The sequence below is a fragment of the Ursus maritimus genome (genome assembly GCF_017311325.1).
Source record: "Ursus maritimus isolate PB19 chromosome X unlocalized genomic scaffold, ASM1731132v1 scaffold_X1, whole genome shotgun sequence".
NCBI lineage: Eukaryota > Metazoa > Chordata > Mammalia > Carnivora > Ursidae > Ursus > Ursus maritimus.
The window spans coordinates 46,629,415-46,654,297 of record NW_024423319.1 but is presented as its reverse complement, the minus strand read 5'-3'; the positions used below and the strand labels follow the sequence as shown (position 1 = coordinate 46,654,297).

Here is a 24,883-nt window from a genome sequence, read left to right as displayed (position 1 = left end):
TCCTTCCACTCTTATTACAGGAAATCAGTCTTGATCCTTCAGGCAAAAAGTGCATGGTAATTTTTGTAAACAACATAATCTTATCAGAAACTGTAGGCCATAGACCTTAGATCATCAGTGACAGAGTTTCAAAGTGTGTTGGACCCTGTGTATATGGATGACAAGGCAACTTAGAGTTGGGGAGTACTAAGGAATTACTTGGGAAGTCTCTAGGGAATGTCCAAGTAAGCTACAATCTTCCCCTCTCCTTGGATTTTTCGAAATTCCTCTTCATTCAATCCTGATGTCATGCTGAGTCATAAAAAGTGTTCTTCAGTACACCACATCTCTGGAGGCCCTTCAGCCAGCCTCTGTTAGTCATTACTATACTCATGGGCTCTGGGCCAGCGCCATTCACACTTTCCCCCTGTTCTGTGGCAGACGGACTGTGTGCCTCTAATCCTTGTGTTCTTTCTCTCCTACCTCCCTAAAACCCTTCTCTGAGGGAGGAATAGCTTATAGCTTTGGGGATAATATAGCTTTAAGGAAACTTTTGGCAGATGCGGATGTCCTAACATCTGGGCAGTGTTAACAGAATCCCGGAGGCCCGGACAGACCAAGAGCCACTCGTTCTAGGAATGTTAAAATAGAAGTTTTTCCGACTGATGAGAGGAGCAGAGAGGAAGGAGAAAAAGAAGGAGAAAGAAAGAGAGCACAAAAAATATAAAACAGGTAAGATCTGCTGCTTAACCCTCCACCTCATTTCACAACCATGGGGGGTAATGACACCCAGGACATGAGCAACGGCTGTTGGGGGGGGATTCTTTTACGAAACTGGATCCTATGCTGCTTGCCATTTGAGCCATGACCTGGCTGCAGATGCAGGTCCCCACTAACTTCCCGGCCCGCAGCAGAGGATGGCTGACTCCGCGAGTCAGGTTTTCAGTCTCAGATCTGGGGAGGAGCAGGGCAGGGAAGCAGTCACAGATGCAGAGCAGTGGGTCTGAAAAGGACAGCCCCTGCTCCAGAAAGAATTGGATTGAGGATGCATGCGTGAGAGGGGTTGGTGATTAGTTTACTTAGCTGTTCATTTTCCTGGATCTCTTTAATCTCCCTTTTCTTGTCCTTTTGTTCCTCTTTCTGCTTTTATCTCTTGCCTTCAACCCGGGCAGATTTTCTTTTCTTTCTAGTTTTCTTCCCACACCTTTCCACTTTCCTTGCCTCCCTCGCTTGCTCTCAATTTTTTTTTTTCTATCTTGCTTCCTTGCCAGTTTCTGGACAAAAACTGAAGCCAAGTAGCAATGAATTGGAAAATGAATTTTTGCCATTCTTGGACTTCTCATGTCCCTTAAGGACTCTGGCCAGAATCTGCCATCTTTTTGTTTCTCCATTTCTGGGACTGACTCCTCCCCTGAGCATGGCATTTCATTAGGAGCATGTGGGTGAATGGGTACTTGCTGAAAAGTTCAGTGGTCAGTTTATACCAATGGACAGCAAGTTTTAATACTGTCTTGTATGAAGTATTTGCTTACTGGGAACCACAAAACTCTCATCCCATTAAAGTGAGGACAGGACAGGAAGTGAGAGGGCAACTGAAGCTTGCTCACCCTCTCCTCACGTACCTCAATAGGTTCTTCCCAACCTCACTGACTTCCCGCTGGCTCAGCAGAATAAAACTAGAAGGTTACACTGGACTCGAAAGCCAAAAGCCGCTACCAAACCACTAAGTCTCAACACCCAAAGCCAAGAAAAGAGCCAGGCCATAGTTAAGGCATGAGAGACTAGAGAAGGGAAACATCTAGTCTTGTCTAACACAAAGTTGGGTATAATAATATCTAATATATATTTATTGGTTCCATATGTGCCAGGCAATAATCTCTTCTGTAAGATAGATACTATTATTATTCCCATTTTATAGATGAGGAAAATGAGGCTCAGAGAAGTTAAGGAAGTTGTCCAAGACCCCCATAGCTAATATGGACAGAACTGTATACATATACAGATCTGTGTAACTCCAGAGTTCAAGCTCTTAGTCCATACACGCTAATGCTTTCCCAGATTAGTGGTTAGGGAATACTAGTTAAATGGATGAAACCATCAACTGGTTTTAGATCACAGGATTCCCTCTTGGTTCTATATGACTTTATGTTGGCCCTTTCCTGATCTTGATTCCTCCATGTTCCTCTCTATAACTTGGACAACGGAACATTTGCATCTGGTCTTACCAGGGTTAATTGAGAATTGATTGTTTTATGTCATCCTCCTCCTGGGAGGAAAAGAGATCAGAAATAACAAATAGAGTCTTGTTATTCTGTAAGGGAGAAGATCCTTACAAGGGGGACAACATAACAAGCATTCGATAATTTAAAATTTTCTCTTCTTCCTCACAGATCCTGCGTTTCTGCTTCTTCTCACTTTTGGAAGTTCACTGATGGCTGATTTCTGAAAGATATTTTCCTTTTCCCTGGTACTTCTGGCCACATATCTCTATTCTTATCTCCCTAACCTCCCCTCATCCCAACTCCTTTCAAGGATGGCCGGTCAACTAACCCAAAGAGAAGTTCTATCTCTCCTACTCTTCCTCACTCCAGCAGTGACACCAACATGGTATGCAGGTAAGTTTTAGGACCCGTTGCCCATTATTTCCAAGAAAGGCAGGACCTAGACTAAGTCTTGGAGAAGGGAGGGTTAGACTGCAATAAGAGACACTTAAATAAAGAAGAACTATTTGCAACAATAAAGATGGTTAATCATTGCAACTGGCTACCAAGGGAGGCTTTCAAGGCCAACAAGAGATATTTGAAAACAGGCTGCATCATCACAAAAAACGAGAGGGTTGGACAACATGGCTGTTGAGGCCATTATCTCACCTGCTTCTGCACTCAGCTTCCTCTCTTTCTCCCTCCTCTTCCCCCTACCTCCTTCTCTCTCAGTCTCTCCCTCCCTCTCTCTCCCCTAAACCTTACTTATAGGACAAGATTTTTATAGTCCTTTTCTGCCAAAGATGTTAATGACAATACAGATCACATTCTCTTAAACAGTAATTCCCCGGTCCCTTCTGGCTTATTCCTTACTTCAAAAGGGATGGAGCTTTCTGGATTCCTGAGTGTGTCATCCTTTGACCCTGGAAACCTAGGGAGCTGAAGAGAACAGACTCAGTGAGGAGAGGGAAAGGGGGAAGGGGGAGAAATGAAGGAAGGATAATGAGGTGGCAGACAGAGGTTTTTGTTGGGGCCCAACTGGCATTCCAAGTGCTAAGAATATTCTGTGGCCTGCAGTGTCTTCCCTCGAGGGGGCTGGGAGGAGTAGGGGAAGGAGTCAGACCCAACCAATAGAGTTAGGAAAATATCCAGAGATGAGTAAATAACAAACTGCTTCAATCATAGCCACAGTCATTGCAGCTAAAATTTTCCACATGCCCTTAGCTCCTGGTGGAGGCCTTTGGCAGTAGCTCTGTTTGTCTGGAACAGCTGCAGCAAGCTTTCAAACAAATATGCAATCTTCTTCCCCTCTTTGGCTTAACCTGGCTTTGTAGGGGGTGAAGCACAAGGGCTGACATTGAGATGAAGAAATTCAAGTCAAGCCCTTGGCAGAGTACACACTGTTTGGGGTTAAAGGACCCCCAAGTCTCCAGGAGACAATATGTGCAGCTGTCTTCGCCAAACTCCCCCTAGCTTCAGTTCAAGTACATAAGACCAAAATCCAGCCAAAGACCAGAGGACTAAAAGCGGAGATTAGATGGCTGAAAGCCCAATTTTGAACACCTGTAAGCACCTCATGGAGTACGGCGGCCTTTACTTTTTCCAGAGTGGAAGCCTGAGCTATTGGAGTCTTAAGGACAGAGCTGTTTAAAACAAAAAGCAAAAAAATTAGACTCATTTGAAGTTTTCAAAGGGCTGTTCGCCAAGGTGAAACTCTCCACTTCCCCAAGAATCGTGAGGCTCCTTCTGAGAAGCCCAGGTTGGTGAGGTCTCTGACAGCCCTACAAACCTATTCATTCTGCCGCCTTCTGTTCTTAGGAGGCTACATTAGCAGAGAAATTCAGAAATTTTTTTATACTCCTCCCCTACATCACTAGCTCGGCTGTCTGAGCTTGCTCTACTCATTTGTTCATTCATCCGTTAAACAGCTATTTTCTGACCATTCTCTGTGCATCCAGCATTGTTTATTCATGGCTATAGCTTTGTCCTCAAATAGGAATGACACAAGGAAAGCAGTCAAGTGCAGATTCAGGGCTAATCAGAAAAAGGATCCAGGAATAATCAGCAGGTGTTGGGAAGGGTTAAGAGTATTGATAAAGTGAACAGTGGGTTATAAAGTGTGGATTGTCGTATCTGTGCAGTTCAGGAAGTCAGACTATATACGTGACTGTAAGCCAAGCATTAATGTGGATCTTAAAATAGTTTCCAACTATTAGTTACATTTCCAACCATACCTTTGTGAAGGGCAGTGCTTAGAGGGTCTGATGGTACTGTGGAATTTGGAGGGACCCAGTAACAGACCACACAGTAATCTCTGATGCAAAGGAACTGAGGAATGCTGCCCAAACCTCTCCTCCCCAGTGCTGAAAAGGGGTAAGCAGATAGAACAATGTGGGCAGAGAGCCCCTCTATTTTCTTATCTGTCATCTCAATATCTTAATATCGGCAAAATAAAATACCCCAAGACAGGCAAACAGAGGGAAATGGAACGGCTTAAAGTGGTAAGGTGGCCTAAGCCCATTCCCATCGCGATGTAAACTTGGCCCTGGTCCAGCTACCTTTGCACCCTGCTGGAGACTGTAATTATCTGACTGAGTCTTCCCCTCAGCTTTCCCACATCCCCTGTAATTCTGGAATGATAGAAATTGCTTTGTGGCCTTTGATCCCACACACAGAGTAAAAAAGCTGGATTGCAAGAAACATTCTGCGTTTTTTTTCCTCTGCTGGATATTGTCCAAAGCTCTTACTACCATCTTTAGTGGAGTATCTGAGTTTGGTATTAGGGGATCAAACCACTCTGGGCCGGAAGGCCCACTCTGCTCCTTCCTAGCTGGGAGAACTTGGGCTACTCCCTCAACTCCTGTGAGCCGGTTTCTTCATCTGTATATCAGAGAACAATAAGAGTGTCTTCCTCACTGAAATGTTCGGGTGACATAATACAATAACATATATAATGGGCTGAGCCCAGAGTACAAGTACGTGCTGAGTGATGTTAGCGGTGGTTGGTGTTGCTACTGCTGCTGCTACCGCTCTCAAGCCATAGGCTCCGGACACTCCTGTTTGCTCTTCTGGTAAGCAGAGGCTTCCTCCCTGCTGGGCATTCCTTCACAAGCAAACTCTGGAACAAGAGTGCTGGGGCTAATCCTTTAGGGAATCACACACATCTGGTCTCCTGTTTACAGAAGCTGTAAGGCTCTGAGGCTAATACTAAACTGAAACAGCTGACAAGAATTCCGTGCCCCACAAAGAACCCTCCCATGTGGGAAGACAGAGAGCAAGGGAGAGGAGGCCTAAAGAGAAATAAAGGAAAGCCAAGAAAGGAACCAAACTGGGAAAACAGAAAAAAAAAAAAAATAAAAGGAAAGAAAAATGAACTCTTTCCTCTGGAATGAGGGCAAACCAATGAAGACATGATTTCATAAGGCAAACCTTCAGTTTGATTCATTCCCTCGTTCATCAGGTTGGAACGGTTTCCCAACACCACCCACCCCCCAGTCTGGGCTTGTGGGGAATGGAGGAGCTTCATCATCTGGCCCTCTGCTCCGCCCTTTAGTGCAGGGGGCCCCGTGCCTCCTCCCAGAGAGGAGGCAGACCAGCTTGTGGTCTGAGTGTTTACATAGGCCAAAGGGCTCCAGCACTAAAACCCAGCCCTGTCCTGAAAGCACACTCTCTCCTGGAAATGAGGAATTGTTTTCTGACTCCAGCATGGCTGGCTCCTCTATTCCTGTGAATGCATAAGGGCTCAGAGAGGCTGGAAAGAGAGCTTCCGGAAACTTCACTCCGGAAAGGACTAAGTTGTATTCCCATTAGTTTGTATTCATGACTGATTTCCTGCCGTCTGGTGGAACACACTGTTTAGTCTTCCAGACAGCCACAGACCTGCCTCTACCAGGGACTGGGCCACTTAACAGAATGGGGATGGGGGGTGGATTGGGAATGTTCTTCTAGCTCAGCAGCTCACTGCTAGAGCTTCTGGTGATTAGAGGAACAGGAAACTTCTCCAAAGGACTCTGCCTTCTGTTTCCTCAAACCAGGACAAACTGCTCGATATGTGAAACTATGTTCATTCCCTCTTGCCTTTTGAATCCTCCCTCTGCTTTGGCATGTCACCCCTAGCAATGGCATCCAAATGGCAAAACGGTGATGCCCTGTGGGTTAGTGGGCGGTTGAGGAATTGTTTCTCTCTGAGGACCACAAGCAGGCCTGTCACTAGTGGGAAGACTCTTTTACTCAGACTATTTTTTTTCCTCCTACCTGGAACAACAGTCCATCCTCAGAGCTTGGTCATCAGTATCTCACCAAGCCTTTGTGTATTGCGTCAAGGAAACAGGGCAGTTATAGTCCCCATTGGTGGGATTGATGGATAGTCAAGAAGCTCATTTTTTTCTTTTGAATGAAAGCTTCTTGTGCTACCAGTAAGTCATTCCCACCCCCACGATCATGAGCTCACCTTCTATGCACCTGGGATGTTGAGATTTCTGTACAATACTTCTGCTGCCTTACAAGGTGGAATTTTCCCCACTAAATATCCACCTGGCTCCCTCCCGCATGGAGTGCCATGTCCTCAGGAAGGTTGGATGGGGGAAAGGTTGGGAAGGACTTGAGCGAGAAATTGGCATGTCATCTTGGTATTATCTTCTTCATTGTAGGTTCAGGCTACTATCCAGATGAAAGCTACAATGAAGTGTATGCTGAAGAAGTCCCACGGGCCCCTGCCCTAGACTACCGAGGTAAACCTCCCTGCTTCTCAGGCTCAGGAAGGGTCTTTTCTGGTCTAAAGCCTAGACCCTCTGTGAAGCATCCTCACCCAGCTTGGCTCGTATGTACCAAAACTGCTGCTCAGGGAATCAGGGGCTGATTTCCAATCACGAATTTGGTTACTGACTTGCTGTATGACCTTACCACTTTAGCACTAAGGTTACCCATCTATTATTAATCATTAAGTATTGACTGACTGAGTACCTGCTGCATGCCTAATCCTGTGCAGGTTAAGCCTGTGGATGATATAAAATCTAAGGTAAGGTTTTGTCTTCCTCAAGGAGCTTACATTCTGGTGGGGGTGGAGTGGGGGTGGGGGATGGGTGAGAGGGCAATAAAATTAGCACATGTAGGGCAAGTAAGTGTGAAACTGTGTGGTAGCAGTAAATACAGTAAGATTTAAGAAAAAGAAGTCAGGGAAAGGATAATGAAAGATGATGTTTAGATTAGGCCTTGAATGATGGGTGGATTTTGAGAACTGGAGAAAGGAGGGGAGGGTATTCAGCAAAGCAGTTGGCCACAGATATAGAGGTAAGAACAAAGCAGTTAGAGGAAGGGGCTAAGAAGAAACCAGACTGACTGGAGGAGATGGGATGTGGAGGAAGTAGGAGAAAATAAAGTTGAAAATAAAGAGTGAGACAAAAATTAGGAAAGGCTCCATGATCTAGGGACCTCTCTTAGGTCAGGCAGGAGAACTATCTGTGAAGAATGCTGAATGGGGACTATAATAGAAAGCAAGTTAGACCAGGTGATATCTAGTATCTCTTCCGTTTCTAAGATTCTTTGTTTCTATGCTTTGCAAGCCACGCAGAAGAGTTTAGTTGTTGCGTTAGGAGTTATAAGAAGCCATCATATGTCTTTGCACAAGGGCTGGCATGGTAATGATAATTTCAGAATATCAACCTTGTTATTGTGTACAGAAGTAGGGGTTCAGGAAGGGTAGAGCCTGGGTCAGGGAGACTGTCCATGAATCAGTAATGGTAATGTTGGTCAGAGATGATTGGGGGTACTGGCTAAGAAATGGAGAGTAAGGATGAACCCCAGAGATGTTTCAAAGAAAGAGATAACAAGATTTAGTCCAGATGTGATGTACCAAAAGGTTAAGAAACAAATAGATATCTGAAAGCACCCAGTCTGAACACCTGGGAAAACGGTAAGAACCCTTTTATTTTATTATTTTTTATAATAATTTTTTATTATATTATGTTAGCCATCATACCGTACATCCCTAGTTTTTGATGTAAAGTTCCATGATTCATTACTTGCGTATAACACCCAGTGCACCATGCAATACATGCCCTCCTTAATACCCATCACCGGCCTATCCCATTTCCCCACCGCCCTCCCCTCTGAAGCCCTCAGTTAAGAACCCTTTTAAAAAGACAAAGTTAGAAAAGAAAATTAATTTGGGGAAGGTGCCCTACAGGCAGTGGGAAGTAGGAAGATGGAGCTTAGATGGTCTGAGAGGCCAGAGGGCCAAAAGTCAGAGCCTTAGAGGACATCTACAGGTATGAGTAGGAAAAGAGAAGTCAACAAGGAAAAAAGAGATAGTTAGAAGTCAGCCAGGTAGAAGGAGATCCGGGTAGTAGTTATCATATCACAGAAGCCATGTGAGAGAGGGTTTTAAGGAAGGGGAAAGAATGAGATAACTACTGTGTCAAATATTGCAGAGAAAAATTGAGGGTTTTTCAAACATTATATTTGGCAAGCAGAAGGTAAATGGTGACTTTTGAGAAAATAGTTTCAATCGAGAAATGATCAGAGCTTTGGGTTTCTCTACACTTCTTTCTAGCTACCTTCTACCTATCTGCTTCTTGCTGCCAAATGGTCCACACCTACTGCCTCATTGCCTTAGCTCCCACTAACTCCTAAACTCCCTAAGGTCTGTTTCCCATTCACCCACAAATCCCCATGCTGAAACAACATTCCTTGAAGATCATAATTCTCTCCCAATGCCTAAATCATATGGCCCTTTCTGGAACTTCAATCTCTCTAGTCTCTCAGCAGCAACAAGCAAATCCCTGTCTTCTTACCACCCCCCACATACTTGGGCTCCATGACATTTCACTCTTCTGGTCATAGCCCAAGCCAAGAAAGGAGATGGGTGGTGACAAGAGACAATGAGGCATGGATCTGAACTTTATACAACCCTGACATGTCTCCTGAGTTCCCAGATAAGATCTCCAACTGCTACTGGAAACTTCCATTTGGAGATATCTAAAACAAAATTCTTTCATCTTCCCTGAAAAAGGCTCAACCATCTGACCTTCCTGCTTTTGATAATAATACCATGATTCTCAAAAAAAAAAAAGATTCAATGGCATTTTTGTTTCAAGTTTTTTCTTTAAATTCCAGTTAGTTGGGGCACCTGCGTGGCTCAGTCAGTTAAGCCTCGAATTCTTGATTTCGGCTCAGGTCATGATCTCTGGGTCATGAAATCAAGCCCCACATTGGGCTCCCCACTGGGCATGGAGCCTGCTTAAGATAATCTCTCTCCCTCTCCTTCTGCCCCTCTCCCCCACTCATGCTCTCTCTCTTTCTAAAAATAAAATAAAATAAATTCCAGTTAGTTAACAGATTCATCATGTACATACAATACCCAGTGCTCATCACAACAAGTGCCCTTCTTTTTTTTCTTTTTAAAGATTTATTTAATATTTTAAAGAGAGAGAACACGAGTGGAAGGGACAGAGGGAGAGAGAATCTCAAGCAGACTCCACACTGACCACAGAGCCCGACGAGGGACTAGATCCCTCGACCCTGAGATGATGACCTGAGCTGAAACCAAAAGTCGGACACTTAACCGACTATGCCACCCAGACGCCCCACAGCAAGTTCCTCCTTACTACCCATCACCCATTTAACCCATCCCCCACCCACTTCCCCTCCGGCAACTTTGTTTGTTCTCTAGAGTTCCGAGTCCGTTTCTTGGTTTGCCTCTCTCTTTTTTTCCCCCCACGATTGTTTCATTTCTTAAATTCCACATGTGAGCGAAATCATGTGGTATTTGTCTTTCTCTGACTGAATTATTTCCCATAACATAATACACTCTAGCTCCATCCACGGCATTGCAAATGGCAAGATTTCATTCTTTTTTGATGGCTGACGAATATTTCATTGTATGTATGTGCCACAACTTTATCCATCCCTCAGTCGATGGACACTTGGGCTGTTTCCATAATTTGGCTATTGTAGATAAAGCAGCTATAAACATTGGGGTGCATGTGTCCCTTTGAATCAGTATTTTTGTGTCCTTTAGGTAAATACCTAGTAGTGCAATTGCCGGATCATAGGGTAGTTCTATGTTTAACTTTTTGAGAATACTCCATACTATTTTCCAGAGTGGCTGAGCCAGTTTGCATCCCACCAACAGTGTAAGAAGGTTCCCCCTTCTCCATCAATGGCATTTTTAATAGCCCCTTTTCCTCATCACCTCTCACCAGTCATTCACCACGAACTGTCATTCTTTTTCTTTCTTTCTTTCTTTCTTTCTTTCTTTCTTTCTTTCTTTCTTTTTTTCTTTTTTTCTTTCTATTTATCTGACAGAGAGATAGAGAGCACAAGTAGGCAGAGCAGCAGGCAAAGGGATAGGGAAAAGCAGGCTCTCCGCTGAGCAGGGAGCCTGATGTGGGATTTGACCCCAGGACCCCGGGATCATGACCTGAGCTGAAGACAGCTGCTTAACCAACTGAGCCACCCAGGCGCCCCAAGAACTGTCATTTATTATTCCAAGGGATTAAAAGTTTTATTACCTCATACATGGATAATGAATGTTGCCTCCTAACTGGATTCTCTGACACATGTTTTTCCCTTCCCCAAACCTAGTGGCCCACTGTGACCATTTCTCTTTTTTTTTTCCTTAAGCCACTCAGCTTGTGGTACCTGCTGTGACCATCTCTAATAGAATTTGGCCTCAGTCTAGCTGCCCAGGCTGAGACCTCATTACCCCTTCTCCCCACATGAAATCTATGCTCCAGCCAGATTAGTAGAACTCTACTCTGTTCCCTGACAGCTTTAGCCCACACTGAGTTTTCCCTCATCCATTCCCTCATCCCCTTCCCTTCATTAATTCAATAAATATTTACTGAGTACATATTATGTACTTCCTCTGAAAGAAATATTTATTGTGTGGACCACTCATTTGGCATTCATTATGTACTGCCCCTTTGGTTTACTTTTTGTTACCCTCGACAAAACAGTTACCTGTTAACAGAAGGAGCCATGTGTGATACCCCTGCAGAGCTATGTAAAAAGTAGTGCTCAAGAAATGTTTACTGGCTGGTTGGCATCCTGGGAACAGAAGCCGGATTGTAGGAAACTGCAAATGGCACAAGTGGATAGGAAAAAGCAACAGAGGGGGGCCTGGCAGCCCTATGATTAATATTGACCTGCGTCATGGGTTATTTTTAAATGTCCTAAAGCTCCTTAGAAAAATGTAAGTGCCATGGTGGCCTTTGGCCTTGGGGTCAATGTCTCATGGCTCTTTTGGGGACTTAGTCTCAGGACATAAAACTAACTGAATGAGGTTATCACTGTTGAGCGGGGAGGGGGTGGCTGGGAAAGTACAACCTGAGATCCCAGCCTCCCTTATAAAGTCTTTGTGTTTTCACAATAGCTCTGCAATTGTAGTGCTTGAGACTTTCTGTAAAAAAGAAAAAAAAAAAAGAAAAAAGAAAAAGTCTGGCAGCAGCGTGTTGTTGCTTGAATCAAAATGATCTGGTGCCTCAAACCCAGACACTGATTTAGGAAATATCGTTCCCAGGGCTAGATACATGTTACACATGTAATTTCATGATTCAGCCCTCTGAAACTCGTTTAGTATCCCCATTTTACAGATCAGGAAACTCAGCTCAGAGAAGGTAAATGTAGAGAGTTGCAGAGCCCAGAGGCGGCAGAGCAGGAATTTAAACCCAGGTCGGGCTGTCGGACTCCAAAGCCACGCTCATTCCATCTCTTTCATCAAAAACGTAACCCATCGTTTAAAAAAAGAAAAAGATTAAAAAAAGAAAAAGAGTTAACTAGTAAAAACCAGATCATGATTTTAGAGCAAGCTGACCATGTGGTTTGGTGCCGTTTTCCCTAATCGTGAACTTTCTTTCATTCCCTTACCCTGACTCCTGGCGTGGAGGCAGAAACCCTTCTCTGAGGAGTGCCCTCAGTCCTCTGGGTGCACTGCTTTTCCAGCATATTGCTTCAGCCCTAGGCAAGCTGGTAACTCTGCCTGGGTTATCTGAAGATCATCACAGATAAGGCCCTTTCACCTCTATTGTCAGCACTTCGTGTTTTTCAAATCCCCGAAAGGAGATAGGTGGACAGCTACACAGCGAAGAGGACCTGGGGCTGAGTTTCAAGTCCCAGCCCCTCCACCTTCCAGCAGTTTCACCCTGGACGAAAACGTATTGTGTGCCAGTCGTTGTGCTGTGTATTTTATAAATGTTTTTTCATTTAAATAAATTGCATGCTTGCTATGTTGTGATACAGAAAGGTCTCTAAAACACATTGGTAAGTTTATTTTTAAAAGCATTGGTGGGAACCGTAGCATAATATACTACTCTATGTGTTAAAAGAAGAAGGGTAGGGGCGCCTGGGTGACTCAGTCCGTGAAACGTCTGCCTTCGACTCAGGTCGTGATCTCAGGGGCCTGGGATCGAGCCCCTCCCCTCGTTGGGCTTTCTGCTCAGCGGGGAGTCTGTTTCTCTCTCTCCTTCTTCCCCTCCCCCCACTCGTGCTCTCTCTCTCTCTCCCTCTCAAATAAATAAGTAAAATCTTTTTTTTTTAAAGAAGGGGAGTAAAAAGAATCTAGAGCAAGATTCACTTTATATTCATAAAGAAACAACAATGATTCTTTATGGGGGGTAGACATGGGAGCAGGGGTGGGAGGGAGACTTCCCCATGTAACTTTTTATACTTTTTGTGTTTCAAATCATGTGGCTATATTACGTATTCAAAAATGTAAATTTATACTTCCAAGTAGCAGCCTAATGTGCTGCAGCAGGAGATATTGTGATTTAAAAAAAAAAAATACAGGTATTAGAGCCAGGCAAAGCTTGGGTTCAAATCCCAGCTCTGCCCCTTACTTCCTGAGGGACACCCAGGCAAGTTACTTCCCCATCTGCAAAACAGGGATAAACACCTACCTATCTCACAGGGCTGTTGGGAACTGCATGAAGTGATGGATGTGAAAATTAAAAAAAAATATATATATATATATATACATAAAGCATTGTGCCCAGCGCATGGTAGCTACTCAGTCATGGCTAACACATTTCCTACCGGACATTTTTGCCGTGCAATTTTTAGCCAAATCCTTAGTTTCAGTTTCCCATCACCATTCTTTGGGTGCAGTTGTTCCACCATTGTAAATCTCCACAAATGTACTGTCACCTCTCCCGTACGTATGTCTTCATCCAATCCACATCAACAACCTGAAAGGCATTGTCACATGCCTCACTTCCATATAGCGTACCCACCATTTACCTTGCTCTACCAGTCTGGTGACCACACCCAAAAAGGAAATGAGGTCAGTCTGGAAATACTTGCTCTTCAGGGCACCTGGAGATAACTACTTCTCCTTCTAACTGCTCAGAAGCCTATGTCTAAATATTCTAGAACCCACTGCTACCAGCGCTATCAGCCTCACCAGGCTGTGGTTCCCAGAGGTTGCCTTCCTCCTTCTGGGGATCTAATGTACAACGTTGTGACCATAGTTAATAATACTGTGTTGCGTGCCTGAAATCTGGTAGGACAGCACATCTTCAGGGTGGTCACTACAAAAGAAAAAAAAACAGTAACTGTGAAATTATGGATGTGTTCATCAACTTGATTGCAGTAATCATTTCCCAATGTATATTAAAACATCACATCGTACACTTTAAATATATATACTTTTATTTGTCCATTGTACCCCTAATAAAGCTGGGGCGAAAACAAAATTAGAATCGTGTTTTTGCTCTTTTCCAGCCTTCCACTGTGTTTTCTTTACGCTAAGATTCCTCTGGGCTAGCAAATTTGAACTTATTTGCAATAAGGAGGCCCTCTCTTACCATCTCAGCGTTTATCCTGAACTTTATATTTCCCTTAACTATGCTTGCTTGTTCCATTCATTCCAATCTGATGTGTATTTTCCTTGGCAGAATATAGGTGAGCAAGAGAATGGGAGTGATTGTTGGGGTCCCAGCCTCCCATGTAGAGTCGTTGTGTGGTGACATATAATCAACAGCTCTGCAACTATCGTGCCTAAGAGACTTTCTGTAATTTGGAGATGCTGTCCCCGGATGGCAGTCGTCTATGGCGGGCACAGGCTCAAAACTAACACTGAAAGCCACAAGTACGTTGCTGCTTAGAGGATAGTTTTCTCACTATCATCTGTCATCATTCATCAGCTGCCCTCAAGCAGAGGTTCCTAGCCTTTCTCTGTTCCCTTGGCTTCTGATGTGCTTTTTTTTAAAGAGCCCCCCCCCCCCTTTTTGGTCTCAGGATTTGGGAACTGAAAGAGCTCTTCTGGGGCTTTAGCCTTCCCAACCCCAGGCTAAGAGATCTGTGTCATCCTATGGCATCCCCGGGCGTGTGGCCCTCTGCCTGTTTATATGTGCTCCTTTAAAATCTGTCCCCGCTGGGGACACTGGGGTGGCTCTGTTTGTTAAGCGGCTGCCTTCTGTTCAGGTCATGATCCCAGGGTCCTGGGATCGAGTCCCGCGTCTGGCTCCCTGCTTAAGGGGGAGTCTGCTTCTCCCTCTGCCTGCAGCTCCCCCTGCTGGTTCTCTTTCTATCTATCTCTCTCTGGCAAAATAAATAAATAAAATCTTTAAAAAAATCTGAACCCACTGAAGAGTCATTTATTTTGTGTAGCCAATGAGGCATCTTTCTAATGTCTTTATAGTTTAAGGGCTCTATTACCTTTTGTGCTCAGTACTGAACTGGTATCTGGCTTTCAACCTTAAGCAGCCTCCTTTGGTAGCACATTCCCTTCCTCTCTCTAGCTTGTATATTTGTGTCAATTTTTTTTTAGTCATTTGAAATTTACATACTGTAAAATTCATTCTTTTTGGCGTACAGTTCTGAGTTTCGACGAATGCATATAGTCAGGTAACCACCACCCCAGTTCCATCACCTCAAAAACTTGCCCAGGGCTGCCCCTTTGAAACGATCCCCAGCCTTTCCTCCTGATCTCTGGCAACCACTGATCTGTCCCTGTATTTTTGCCTAATCCAGAATGTCATATAAATGGAATCCTAGGGTACACAGACTTTTGAATCCAGTTCTTTCACTTCACAAACTGCATTGGAGATTCCTCCGTGCTGTTGCGTGCCTGAGCACTTCCTTCTTTCCTGTGGATAAATCACAGTTAGTTTAACCATTCAGCCACAGGACATTTGAGTTGTTTCCAGGGTCTGTTAATTATGAATTGAGATATTTTAAACATTTTGTTTGAACACAGGTTTTTTTTTTAGGATTTTATTTATTTATTTGAGAGACAGAGAGAGACAGCACCAGCAGAGGGATGGGCAGAGGGAGAAGCTGACTCCCCGCTGAGCAGGGAGCCTGGCCCCAGGACCCTGGGATCATGACCTGAGCCGAAGGCAGCCGCTTAACCCTCAACTGACTGAGCCACCCAGGCGCCCCCACAGGTTTTCATTTCACTTGGGTAAATACGTAAAGTGCAACTGCAGAGATGCACAGCAAGTGTGTACTTAGCTTTATAAGAAACTACCAAAATATTTTCCGAAGTGGCAGTAACATTTTGTATGTGCCTCTGCAGTGCACGAGAGTTCCAGTTTCTCTCCATCCTCCCCAACACTTGATGTAATTTTTTAAATTTAGACATCCTAATGGGTGTATAATGGTATCTTGTGGTGGTTTTAATTTGCATTTCTCTACAGACTAATGATGCTGAACATTTTTTCATGTACTTATTTGCTTATCAGTATATCCTCTTCACTGACATGTCTGTTCATGTCTTTTGCCCATGCTCTAACTGGATTGTCTGCTTTTTTGCTGTTGAGTTTTGAGGGTTCTTTTTATATTCTAGCTACTAGTCCTTTGTCAGATATGTGGTTTGCAAAGATTTTCTCCCAGTTTGTGATTTTTCCTGTCTATTACAGTGCTTTTCACAGAACAAAAGTTTTTAATGTTGACAAAGTTAAATTTTGTGGTGTTTTTCTTTTATGAATTGAGTTTTTGGTGTCATGTCTAAGATGTCTTTGCCTAGTTCTGGATCTCAGAGATTTTCTCCTGTTTTCCTCCCTCAAAGTTTTATAATTTTATTTTTTACATTTAAGTCCATGATCCATTTTGAGTTAATTTTTGTATAAGTTTAAAGACTTAGGTTGAAGTTTTGTTTTATTTTGTTTTGTTTTGTTTGCCTGTGGAAGTTCAATTACTCCAGCACCGTTTGTTCAAAAGGCTAGCTTTCCTCCACTGAATTGCTTTTGTGCCTTTGTCAAAAATCATTTTGACAGACTTGTATGCATCTGTTTCTGGGCTCTCTCTTCTGTTCCATTGATCTATGTGTCTGTCTTTTCCCCAATACCACACTTCTTGATGCCCGTACTTCTAGCTTACTTTTCTTCTATTGCTACAGTCCCCCGATGGTGTTATACATTAAATATCCAGGATGGAGAAGCCACATGCTACTCTCCGAGGGGAGGAAACTATCACAGCAGTCTGGGTACTCGTTGTGAGCTCTCCTGTGACCGGGGCTTCCGACTGATCGGACGAAGGTCGGTGCAATGCCTGCCAAGCCGCCGTTGGTCTGGGACTGCCTACTGCAGGCGTAAGTGGTGTGTGTGCATGTACCCTGGCATGTGTGTGTGGGAGAGGCCAGCCAGCCAGCCACTTGAGAGTATATGCTTTGAGGTGTCACTATGCCCTCCATCAAGTGCAAATTGAGAATTTTCCACAGGTGCCCGGCAGGCCCTTTCCCCATCCTAACATTCTAGCTCATTTTCTCTCCCTGTGGTTATTGCCTGAGCAATATGGGCATTTAAGAAACAACCAGGCCTTCTGACTCAGAGGGTCCAAAAGTACATATAAACTTCGGGCCTGGGGCCTAATGTGAACCTAGGCTTTTCTCGGGAGCTCTCAAGGATGTGTGTGGTCTCAGACTCTTTCCCACTCCTGATAAACTACTGTACTTCCTGCCCTAAGGTCTTAGAAGGCCTTGGCAGCGAAGGTACGAGACATCTGTTATTCTTCATTTTCTTCTGAAAGTCAGGAAGAATCCTTAAGGCTAGAATGTGGGAATACTAATGCACACGTTCTAAATCATGTCCCCCTCAGCTCCCAGCTCCCAAATCCCTCTTATTCAAGCTCTGCAGCCTACCCACGTTTAGCAGCTGAGCTTTGTCTAACCATATGTCCATCGCTGAATGCCATTTGTAGAACCGCCACGTGTGGGGGACCCTGTATTGGTCTCTTCAGGAGCTCACTCAGTTCCTTAATTACTCCCAGGCCGCTTATCGACTAATGGGGTAGAAACACAAATGTGTGCACATGAATGCAGTGTAAGTGGATGCATGGCCGTGAGCATTTAGAGAGAAATGGGATCGGTCAGAGAAGATCCTATGGAGGACGGGGGAGGTTTGATAGAAAGAAGGAAGCCACCACACGCCTCTAGGTGATTGTAAGTACTTTGGTTTAGGACTTAGACCCATTCATTTCCAAAACGAATTTGAATTGGGCTTACAAAATTAAAATAATATGTCTATAAATAAACATAAAAGAATGGAGACACACATATTTCCAGGTGCTTGGAATGAATTAATTACTATGTTTGACCACTGAATCTGGCTTTGTCCTTCCTCGTTAGAAAAGGGCAAACACCTTGGATCATTTTCACTGTCATATAATACTAAGAAAACAAATTTGTCTGAAAAGACAAACCTTTTTCCTTAGCCCCGATTTCAAGGAAGTCATTTTTTCTATAGGTCTTTAAATAGAGGATATTAGAGAACATAAAAGGCACTCATCTACAATTCTGGTTTGGCCAAGAAGCCAAACGAACATAGCTTATATAGAATTCTTTATTCAAAGCTCCAGTAATCGAACATATGCAAGGCTAGAACTTAGATAGCCTGAAGTATAACTTGCCTACTTCTCTCAAGGATCAGGTATCTCAAACTAGACTTTGGCAAGCTCACAGTTGGGCTCACAGTCAATCCACGGAAGCAGTCTCCACTTCTAGCACATGTGGTGTCTGAAGCCCATGGATTCCTCTTTAATCAGATACCACCAAGTCTGGCCCTCCGCGCACTGATCTGGCTTGTATTCTCACCCAGATATAAGACAAACCTTCCTCCTCATGAAAGTGAGCCTCAGCTGAGGGGTGCTGTGGTAACCCCAAAATTATACTCCAGGGGGAGCTTTGCATTTGCTAAAGAGCATCTAGGACTTGAGGAAGAAGATCTGAAAACAGCTGCTGAGGCCCTAAATGAGTCCAGAAGTTTACACGCATTGCCTCTTTTGATCTGCACAACAATCCAATGGAATACCCGCATTTCACTGACAAAATCACTGAGACACAGAGAGAGATGAGGTAGAGGTGGAGCTGGGATCCAAACTTGGGTGTGATTCTGAAGTCCATGCACTTGGACAAAGTAATTTACAGACCCCCCTCCCCCCGCCTCCAAGAGCATTGCTGTGTTTTATAATACGAAAATAAAAAGGCAGTTGGGCACAAGAAGGCAACAACAGTTTGGGGTGGGTTTTCTGTATTGCCTGCTGTCTCTGATATGGTTCTCCCTGTGCTAGATGCCCATGCATCACCTCCAGATAGTCCCACAGGCCACTGAGCTTGCCACTTGGTTCTCTCCTAGAGATGAGATGCCACGCGCTGCCATTCATCACTAGTGGCACTTACACCTGCACAAACGGGGTGCTTCTTGACTCCCGCTGTGACTATAGCTGTTCCAGTGGCTACCACTTAGAAGGTGACCGCAGCCGAATCTGCATGGAAGATGGGCGATGGAGTGGAGGCGAGCCCGTATGTGTAGGTAAATGGTGGTCACTCCCATGTGTCCTGCTGCAAAGAGCCACTGGCATTATAGCCACAGAGGATGGGGAATTCTCATCACAGAAGGCAGTCCTGCTTGCTATGAGGGTGGCACCCTGGGCACAAGCTCAACAAAGCGATCACTTCCCCTGGAGTTGGGCTTCCTGCCCCAGTTTCACTGAACATCTTGAACCGAGGGTGCATCTCTTCCCTACCCAGTAGGGTGGTATTGCTTCTGTGGGTTCCCTCCAGGGAAGGTAGGGGGCCCATGAGTCAGCACTTGATTTCTGACCTTGGCAGACATAGATCCCCCCAAGATCCGTTGTCCCCACTCACGTGAGAAGATGGCAGAGCCGGAGAAACTGACTGCTCGAGTATATTGGGACCCACCCCTGGTGAAAGATTCTGCTGATGGTACTATCACCAGGTGAGTAACGGATTCCCCTTACACCTCCCAGCAGTTTCTCGGGCTGCCCACACCGCACTGCACAGGCTGATGCCACAGTGATGATGTGCCCCAGACCCCAGTTCTAAGAGTCTCTTTCCTCAGTGGCTCTCTTACCCGGTCCCATGCAGGGTGACACTTCGGGGCCCTGAGCCTGGCTCTCACTTTCCCGAAGGAGAGCATGTGATTCGTTACACTGCCTACGATCGAGCCTATAACCGAGCCAGCTGCAAGTTCATTGTGAAAGTACAAGGTCAGAAAGAAGTCTTCCATCTCTACATTGTTCATTATTCCTGCTCAATCTTGACCCTCTACATGCCCACCACAACCTTTTCCCCTCTATGCCTGAAACAGATGCCTCTTTTATATTGGGAGAGGGGGAAAAAAAAGTTCACTTACACAGGGTCATTCAGGAAGCTGCATTACATATGTATACAAGCTTCAGAAACCCTGACTCCCCAACAACTCTTTCTCATTCTAAATCTCGATAAAATTCATGGAAATACTCTGTATTTGTTTCTTTTCTTAGTCTTCTAATTATCAAATCTGATCAGCCTTCATTCTCAGTCTTTGACCTCTGCTGAAATTGGTGGCTGCCTGATTCTTCCTCTTTGTGTTGTGTTGTATTGTTTTGATTTCTTTTTTTCATTTCATAAAAACAATCCATGCTCAGTGTTGAACATTTTGGAAATAAATATGCAAAGGGGAAAAATCTATTACCCCACCACCCAGAGGCAATTATTGTTAATCTTTTGGTGTTTTACTTCCAGTCTTTTATCTACATAGACTTTAAAAAAAATATATAGTTGAGATCATAATTGTACACCTGATCTTACGTCACCCTTTTTCACTTTCATTACAAGACAAGTAGTTTTCTCATGCTTTTTAAAAATTCTTCAGAAATAATTTTCAATGACAACATAATAACCTACTTCGAAGAATATATTTTGACTTGCTTAATACTTCTACCACTGATGGATATTTAAGTCTTCTCCAATTTATTTATTTTTGATATTAAAATTAATTGTGTGAGGTGGTCATCTTTGTGCAGGGTGTCCACGAAGTCTGAAAACAAACATTTTTTTTTTTACAGATTGATAGTCTTTTTTATGATAATGTGCAAACTCACCTGAACCTCCAGATTTTATGAACACCTTTGTGTGCATTTCAGATTTAATTCCTTAGGAGGAAAATTCTGGCTCCACCCTTGGCCACTGGAAACACAGAGAAGGCAATCATTCTGATCATCCCAGGTCTCCTGGTCTAGAAAACACAGTCCGGGCACCCTCTTAACCTTTTGTTCCTAAAAAGATACCATAGCCCTTAACTTGAACTCCTCCCTGACAGTGAGACGCTGCCCAACTCTAAAACCACCACAGCATGGCTACCTAACCTGCACCTCGGCAGGGGACAACTATGGTGCCACCTGTGAATACCACTGCGATGGAGGTTATGAACGCCAAGGAACCCCCTCCCGGGTCTGCCAGTCCAGCCGCCAGTGGTCAGGATCACCACCCATCTGTGCCCGTGAGTGAAACCAGGAGGGTGGGGAGAGTGGACATACTGATCAAGGCTACTTCGGCGGATCTTTCCTTATGTATGGCACAGTGGTCCACTAGCAATGTGTTTGATGTGGGAATGGGGGTTTCTGAGGTGTGTTTATTTTTCAGAGCTAATGTTCTCCCATGGAATACTCTTACCCCAACCAGAAGGGTTCAGAATCTCCAAGTGTTCTTTCAGGATTTCCCCCCAAAGAAAGGCAGAAACAGCCAAAAAGGGTTAACCTGAAAGACTACAACTCCACAAGGTGTTGTTACCTGTGCTGGGATGAAGGAAAGGCCATACTTTGACTGACCATATGCTCTTGCCCTAGCTATGAAGATTAATGTCAATGTCAACTCCGCCGCTGGCCTTCTGGATCAGTTCTATGAGAAACAGCGACTCCTCATCATCTCAGCTCCCGATCCCTCCAACCGATACTATAAAATGCAGATCTCTATGCTGCAGGTGAGACTCACCCTCTAATTAGGGCTTAGCTCCTTTACTTATCATCCCCTAAGCCCACCCCATTACTCCCTTACCTCTTTCAAAGCAAAAGAGTGGCTCTTTCTGCAGCACAAATCCTAGTTCCTCAAACTTTCTGTGGACAACATGTGATCAGTTTTACCATGGACAGATTTAGCACATTTTAAAAACTGCTATGTTTTTACTGAACCCAGGCAGTCTGACTCTAGGATCTGTGCTCTTAACCATGATAGTAGCAGAAGAGAAGGAAAAACGAGGGAATTGCATGACAATTTTTAACATACTAAGAGTTACCTAGCCAAAGCCATTTGTGGGAGAGGGAGAGGTAGATAAGACACAATAGATATACCCATTGGGTTTTATAAAAAGATTCTTGAAGAGAATTCAGAAGGAACTGACAGGACTAAGAGAAATGGCTCTGAGGAGCTGCAAGGGGCTGGATACCCAGGTAAGAGAAGATGCTATTTAGGGGGATTTCTAAAGGTTAAATTTTAGAAGTTGCTAAGTCAATATTCAGAGGCCCATGACAGCAGCAGCTCTAGCAAAGGGATGACCCTGGGTGTCCATACCAAAAAGGACCTAATTCCTCCAGCAATCTCCCCTCACCACTCCCCCCCCCCTCAAAAGGGCTGACAAAGACAATACCTCAACTTGAACAGAAAGCAAGAACAAGAACAGGAAGCAGCCAGTAAGGACAATGATTCTGAGGGTCAGGACTTGAGGAGTAGCCCAAAGATTAAATAAGGGGTAGGGTGCCCCCGAGTGTTCACTGCTGCTTTACACCTCGCTCCAGGTAACTGGCTAAGAGGCGACCAGGCAAGACAAAGAGCCAGGATAGGGTTACAGGGTGTCCCGCCCAGTGTGAGGAAGGCAACAAAGGGTATGAAAAGAGCACTGGCCCTACTCTGGAGAAATCCTGGAAACTGAGGGAAGGCCCTGGCCATGTAGCCTAGTGGTATGGAGCGTACCCTTGGGCAGGTAGTATCAGCCCTCAGTTTGAATCTTGGCTCCGCGTCTTATTGTCATGCAAATTGGGGCAAGTAACTTCGTCCCCTACAGAATTAAGAATGACACCACCTACCTTGTTAGGGGCGTTGTAAGGATCCGCTTATTCCTGCAAAGCAGTAGGTCTGTGTGTTCAATGAACAATAGCCATTATAATCGCATCACCACAGCCGTCTGTTAAGAACCTATGTAGGTTAAAGCCAATGCAGTACTAAACAAGGAGAGATTATGTTCCTGCAATCTAGCAATTACACTTCGCTTTTCCACACCTCATGGGGTGACGGGTTTGGTACATTTCATTAGAATAAAAGAAATACCGTTAGGGCAAATGCTTCAGGAATGACAGAAGAAAGAGGTTGTTGAACCCCACGGTGTGATGGTTGGGGGAGAAGCCCCTTCTTTCCTACACTGCCTCAGGCCTGGTCCCAGAATAATCAGCTAAGTAGCCTTGGGTTTGAGTCTGAGAACCTATTCCATCAAACCTTGTCTTCTCTCCCAGCAATCCACCTGTGGACTGGACCTGCGCCACGTGACCCTCATTGAACTGGTGGGGCAGCCACCTCAGGAGGTGGGGCGCATCCGGGAGCAACAGCTGTCAGCCAACATCATCGAGGAGCTCAGGTCCAGGCTGGAGGCCACAGGGAAGGGGGGGGCAGCAACTCTGGGCAGGACACTGGCAACAGGAGGGTTGGGGGAGAATCAGCAGACACTACCGTCTTGAGGCATGCCTTGTGTTTGAACTCTTTGGATGCGTTAGGTGAAACCAGAGGGTGGTAGAATATCAAAATCAAATGGGAAGGGGGGAGGGCATAAAAGACAGATGACCAAACACCTCAGGACTGTGCTTTTACTTATTTTTTATTTTTTAAAAAATTTTATTTATTTATTTATTTATTTGACAGAGAGAGAGACAGCGAGAGAGGGAACGCAAGCAGGGGGAGTAGGAGAGGGAGAAGCAGGCTCCCCGCTGAGCAGGGAACCCAACGTGGGGCTCCATTCCAGGACCCTGGGATCATGACCTGAGCTAAAGGCAGACGCTTAACAACTGAGCCACCCAGGTGCCCCAGGACTGTGCTTTTATAAGGCACCTCAGGTGACCATGAATCACAGCCAGGGCTGAGACACAGACCCAAACAGGATTCAAAGAAGCCTCTAATCTGTTGCCTCATGGCCTCATCTCTTTGTGTTCAGTCTCCAAAGGAGCAAAAGACATCTTTTAGGCACTTAAAATCGGAATCATACTCCTTTGGACCCTGGGCGAAGAGAAGACTATAGGGGACAGGTGGTATAAGTGGACTTTTCTCATTATCTATTCATCATCACCCCTCCAATGCCCGCACACACACTCGGTGCCAATAAAGCTAGCATTGCTCTCTGTTCTACAAACAATACCTGCCTCGAGGGCTCAGTCTCCATGGGGAAGGAAAGATTCAGTCCCAGGTAGGGGAGAGTTTTGGAAACACGCAGCGGAAGGAGACTGCAAACTTGCGTCTCCAGATAGAAGAGCTGAGCGGGTAATATTAATCCACCTCAGGGCTGCCATGTATGGTTGTGCAGGTTATGCCCAGCCCAACTCTAGAAAACACGGGTTGCATCGTAGTACGTAGGGCTGGTGCTCCCTGGAGTGATTCTGTGCAGCCCTCATTGCTGTATGTGATAGACCTGCTTAAGGGGGCCTAGGAGGCAAGCACAGCCTGGTATCAACACAGTTGCTCCATCTGGGGTAAGGGAGGGACAGCTTAGCAGAGTTAGATGCAAAGGGACAGCAAGACTAGGGTCTGAGCAGAGAAAAACAAAGGGGCTTGAGATAGGTAGGAGAGGGGGTGGGGACAAGAGATCAGATAGGGAAGGAATTAGTCCCCGCGTAGAGCCGTGAAAGGTTAGAGTGTAGAAGAGCCCGGTGGGATGAAGCCCAGACAAGGTCTCACTCAACCTCGTGGGCTCCTCTCTCTAGGCAATTTCAACGCCTCACTCCCTCCTACTTCAACATGGTGTTGATTGACAAGCAGGGAATTGACCGGGAACGCTACATGGAACCTGTCACCCCCGAGGAAATCTTCACATTCATTGACGACTACCTACTGAGCAACCAGGAGCTGATCCAGCGCCGGGAGCAAAGGGACATGTGCGAGTGAACTTGAATCAGGGCATGGATGGAGGTCAAGGGAAAAACTCCTCTAGCCAGCTGAAACTGGGGCCCGATAAAAGGAGGAAATAGTTCCCCATGGTTCTAGAGACAGGACTCTGAGGTGGGTGAGATTCACCAGTCCTGGGACATCCCCAGGCCCCTTTGTAGGGCTGTGTAATAGTTTCCCTAAGCAAGTCTCTGCTTTCAGTAGCACTCGAGGAGCATAAGGAGCTAGGCAGGGACTGAGGACAGGTCCCAGACAACGGGCTGAGGGTGAAAGTCTTCTTTTCGCATCCTGGGCCTCTGCGCAGCTCTCCAAAGTCTTCCAGATAAGTAAATTCTCGATTCATTCA

General features: G+C 45.0%; 1 protein-coding gene across 2 annotated transcripts; it reads left to right on the top strand.

Annotated features, from left to right (window-relative positions):
• Positions 1 to 416: 416 nt before the first annotated feature.
• On the top strand, positions 417 to 24,883 carry SRPX2 (sushi repeat containing protein X-linked 2). 2 transcript variants are annotated; one of them, XM_008701709.2, is made up of 11 exons: positions 417 to 711; positions 2,370 to 2,594; positions 6,830 to 6,910; positions 16,519 to 16,710; positions 18,752 to 18,928; positions 19,228 to 19,354; positions 19,504 to 19,625; positions 20,720 to 20,899; positions 21,246 to 21,379; positions 22,902 to 23,023; positions 24,357 to 24,883. In XM_008701709.2, the coding sequence occupies exons 2-11, from the start codon at positions 2,513 to 2,515 to the stop codon at positions 24,535 to 24,537; spliced, it is 1,398 nt and encodes a 465-aa protein (XP_008699931.1). In that variant the 5' UTR covers positions 417 to 711; positions 2,370 to 2,512; the 3' UTR covers positions 24,538 to 24,883. The 2 variants fall into 2 exon arrangements, with proteins under 2 accessions (XP_008699931.1, XP_008699932.1); XM_008701710.2 differs by lacking the exon at positions 417 to 711 and adding an exon at positions 947 to 1,041.

Bases quoted from the DNA above. Each gene is read 5' to 3' on its own strand.
- SRPX2 (XM_008701709.2), top strand. From the start codon at position 2,513: ATGGCCGGTCAACTAACCCAAAGAGAAGTTCTATCTCTCCTACTCTTC. The intron at 2,595-6,829 runs GTAAGTTTTAGG...TCTTCATTGTAG, and splicing joins GACACCAACATGGTATGCAG to GTTCAGGCTACTATCCAGAT. The intron at 18,929-19,227 runs GTAAATGGTGGT...TGACCTTGGCAG, and splicing joins AGGCGAGCCCGTATGTGTAG to ACATAGATCCCCCCAAGATC.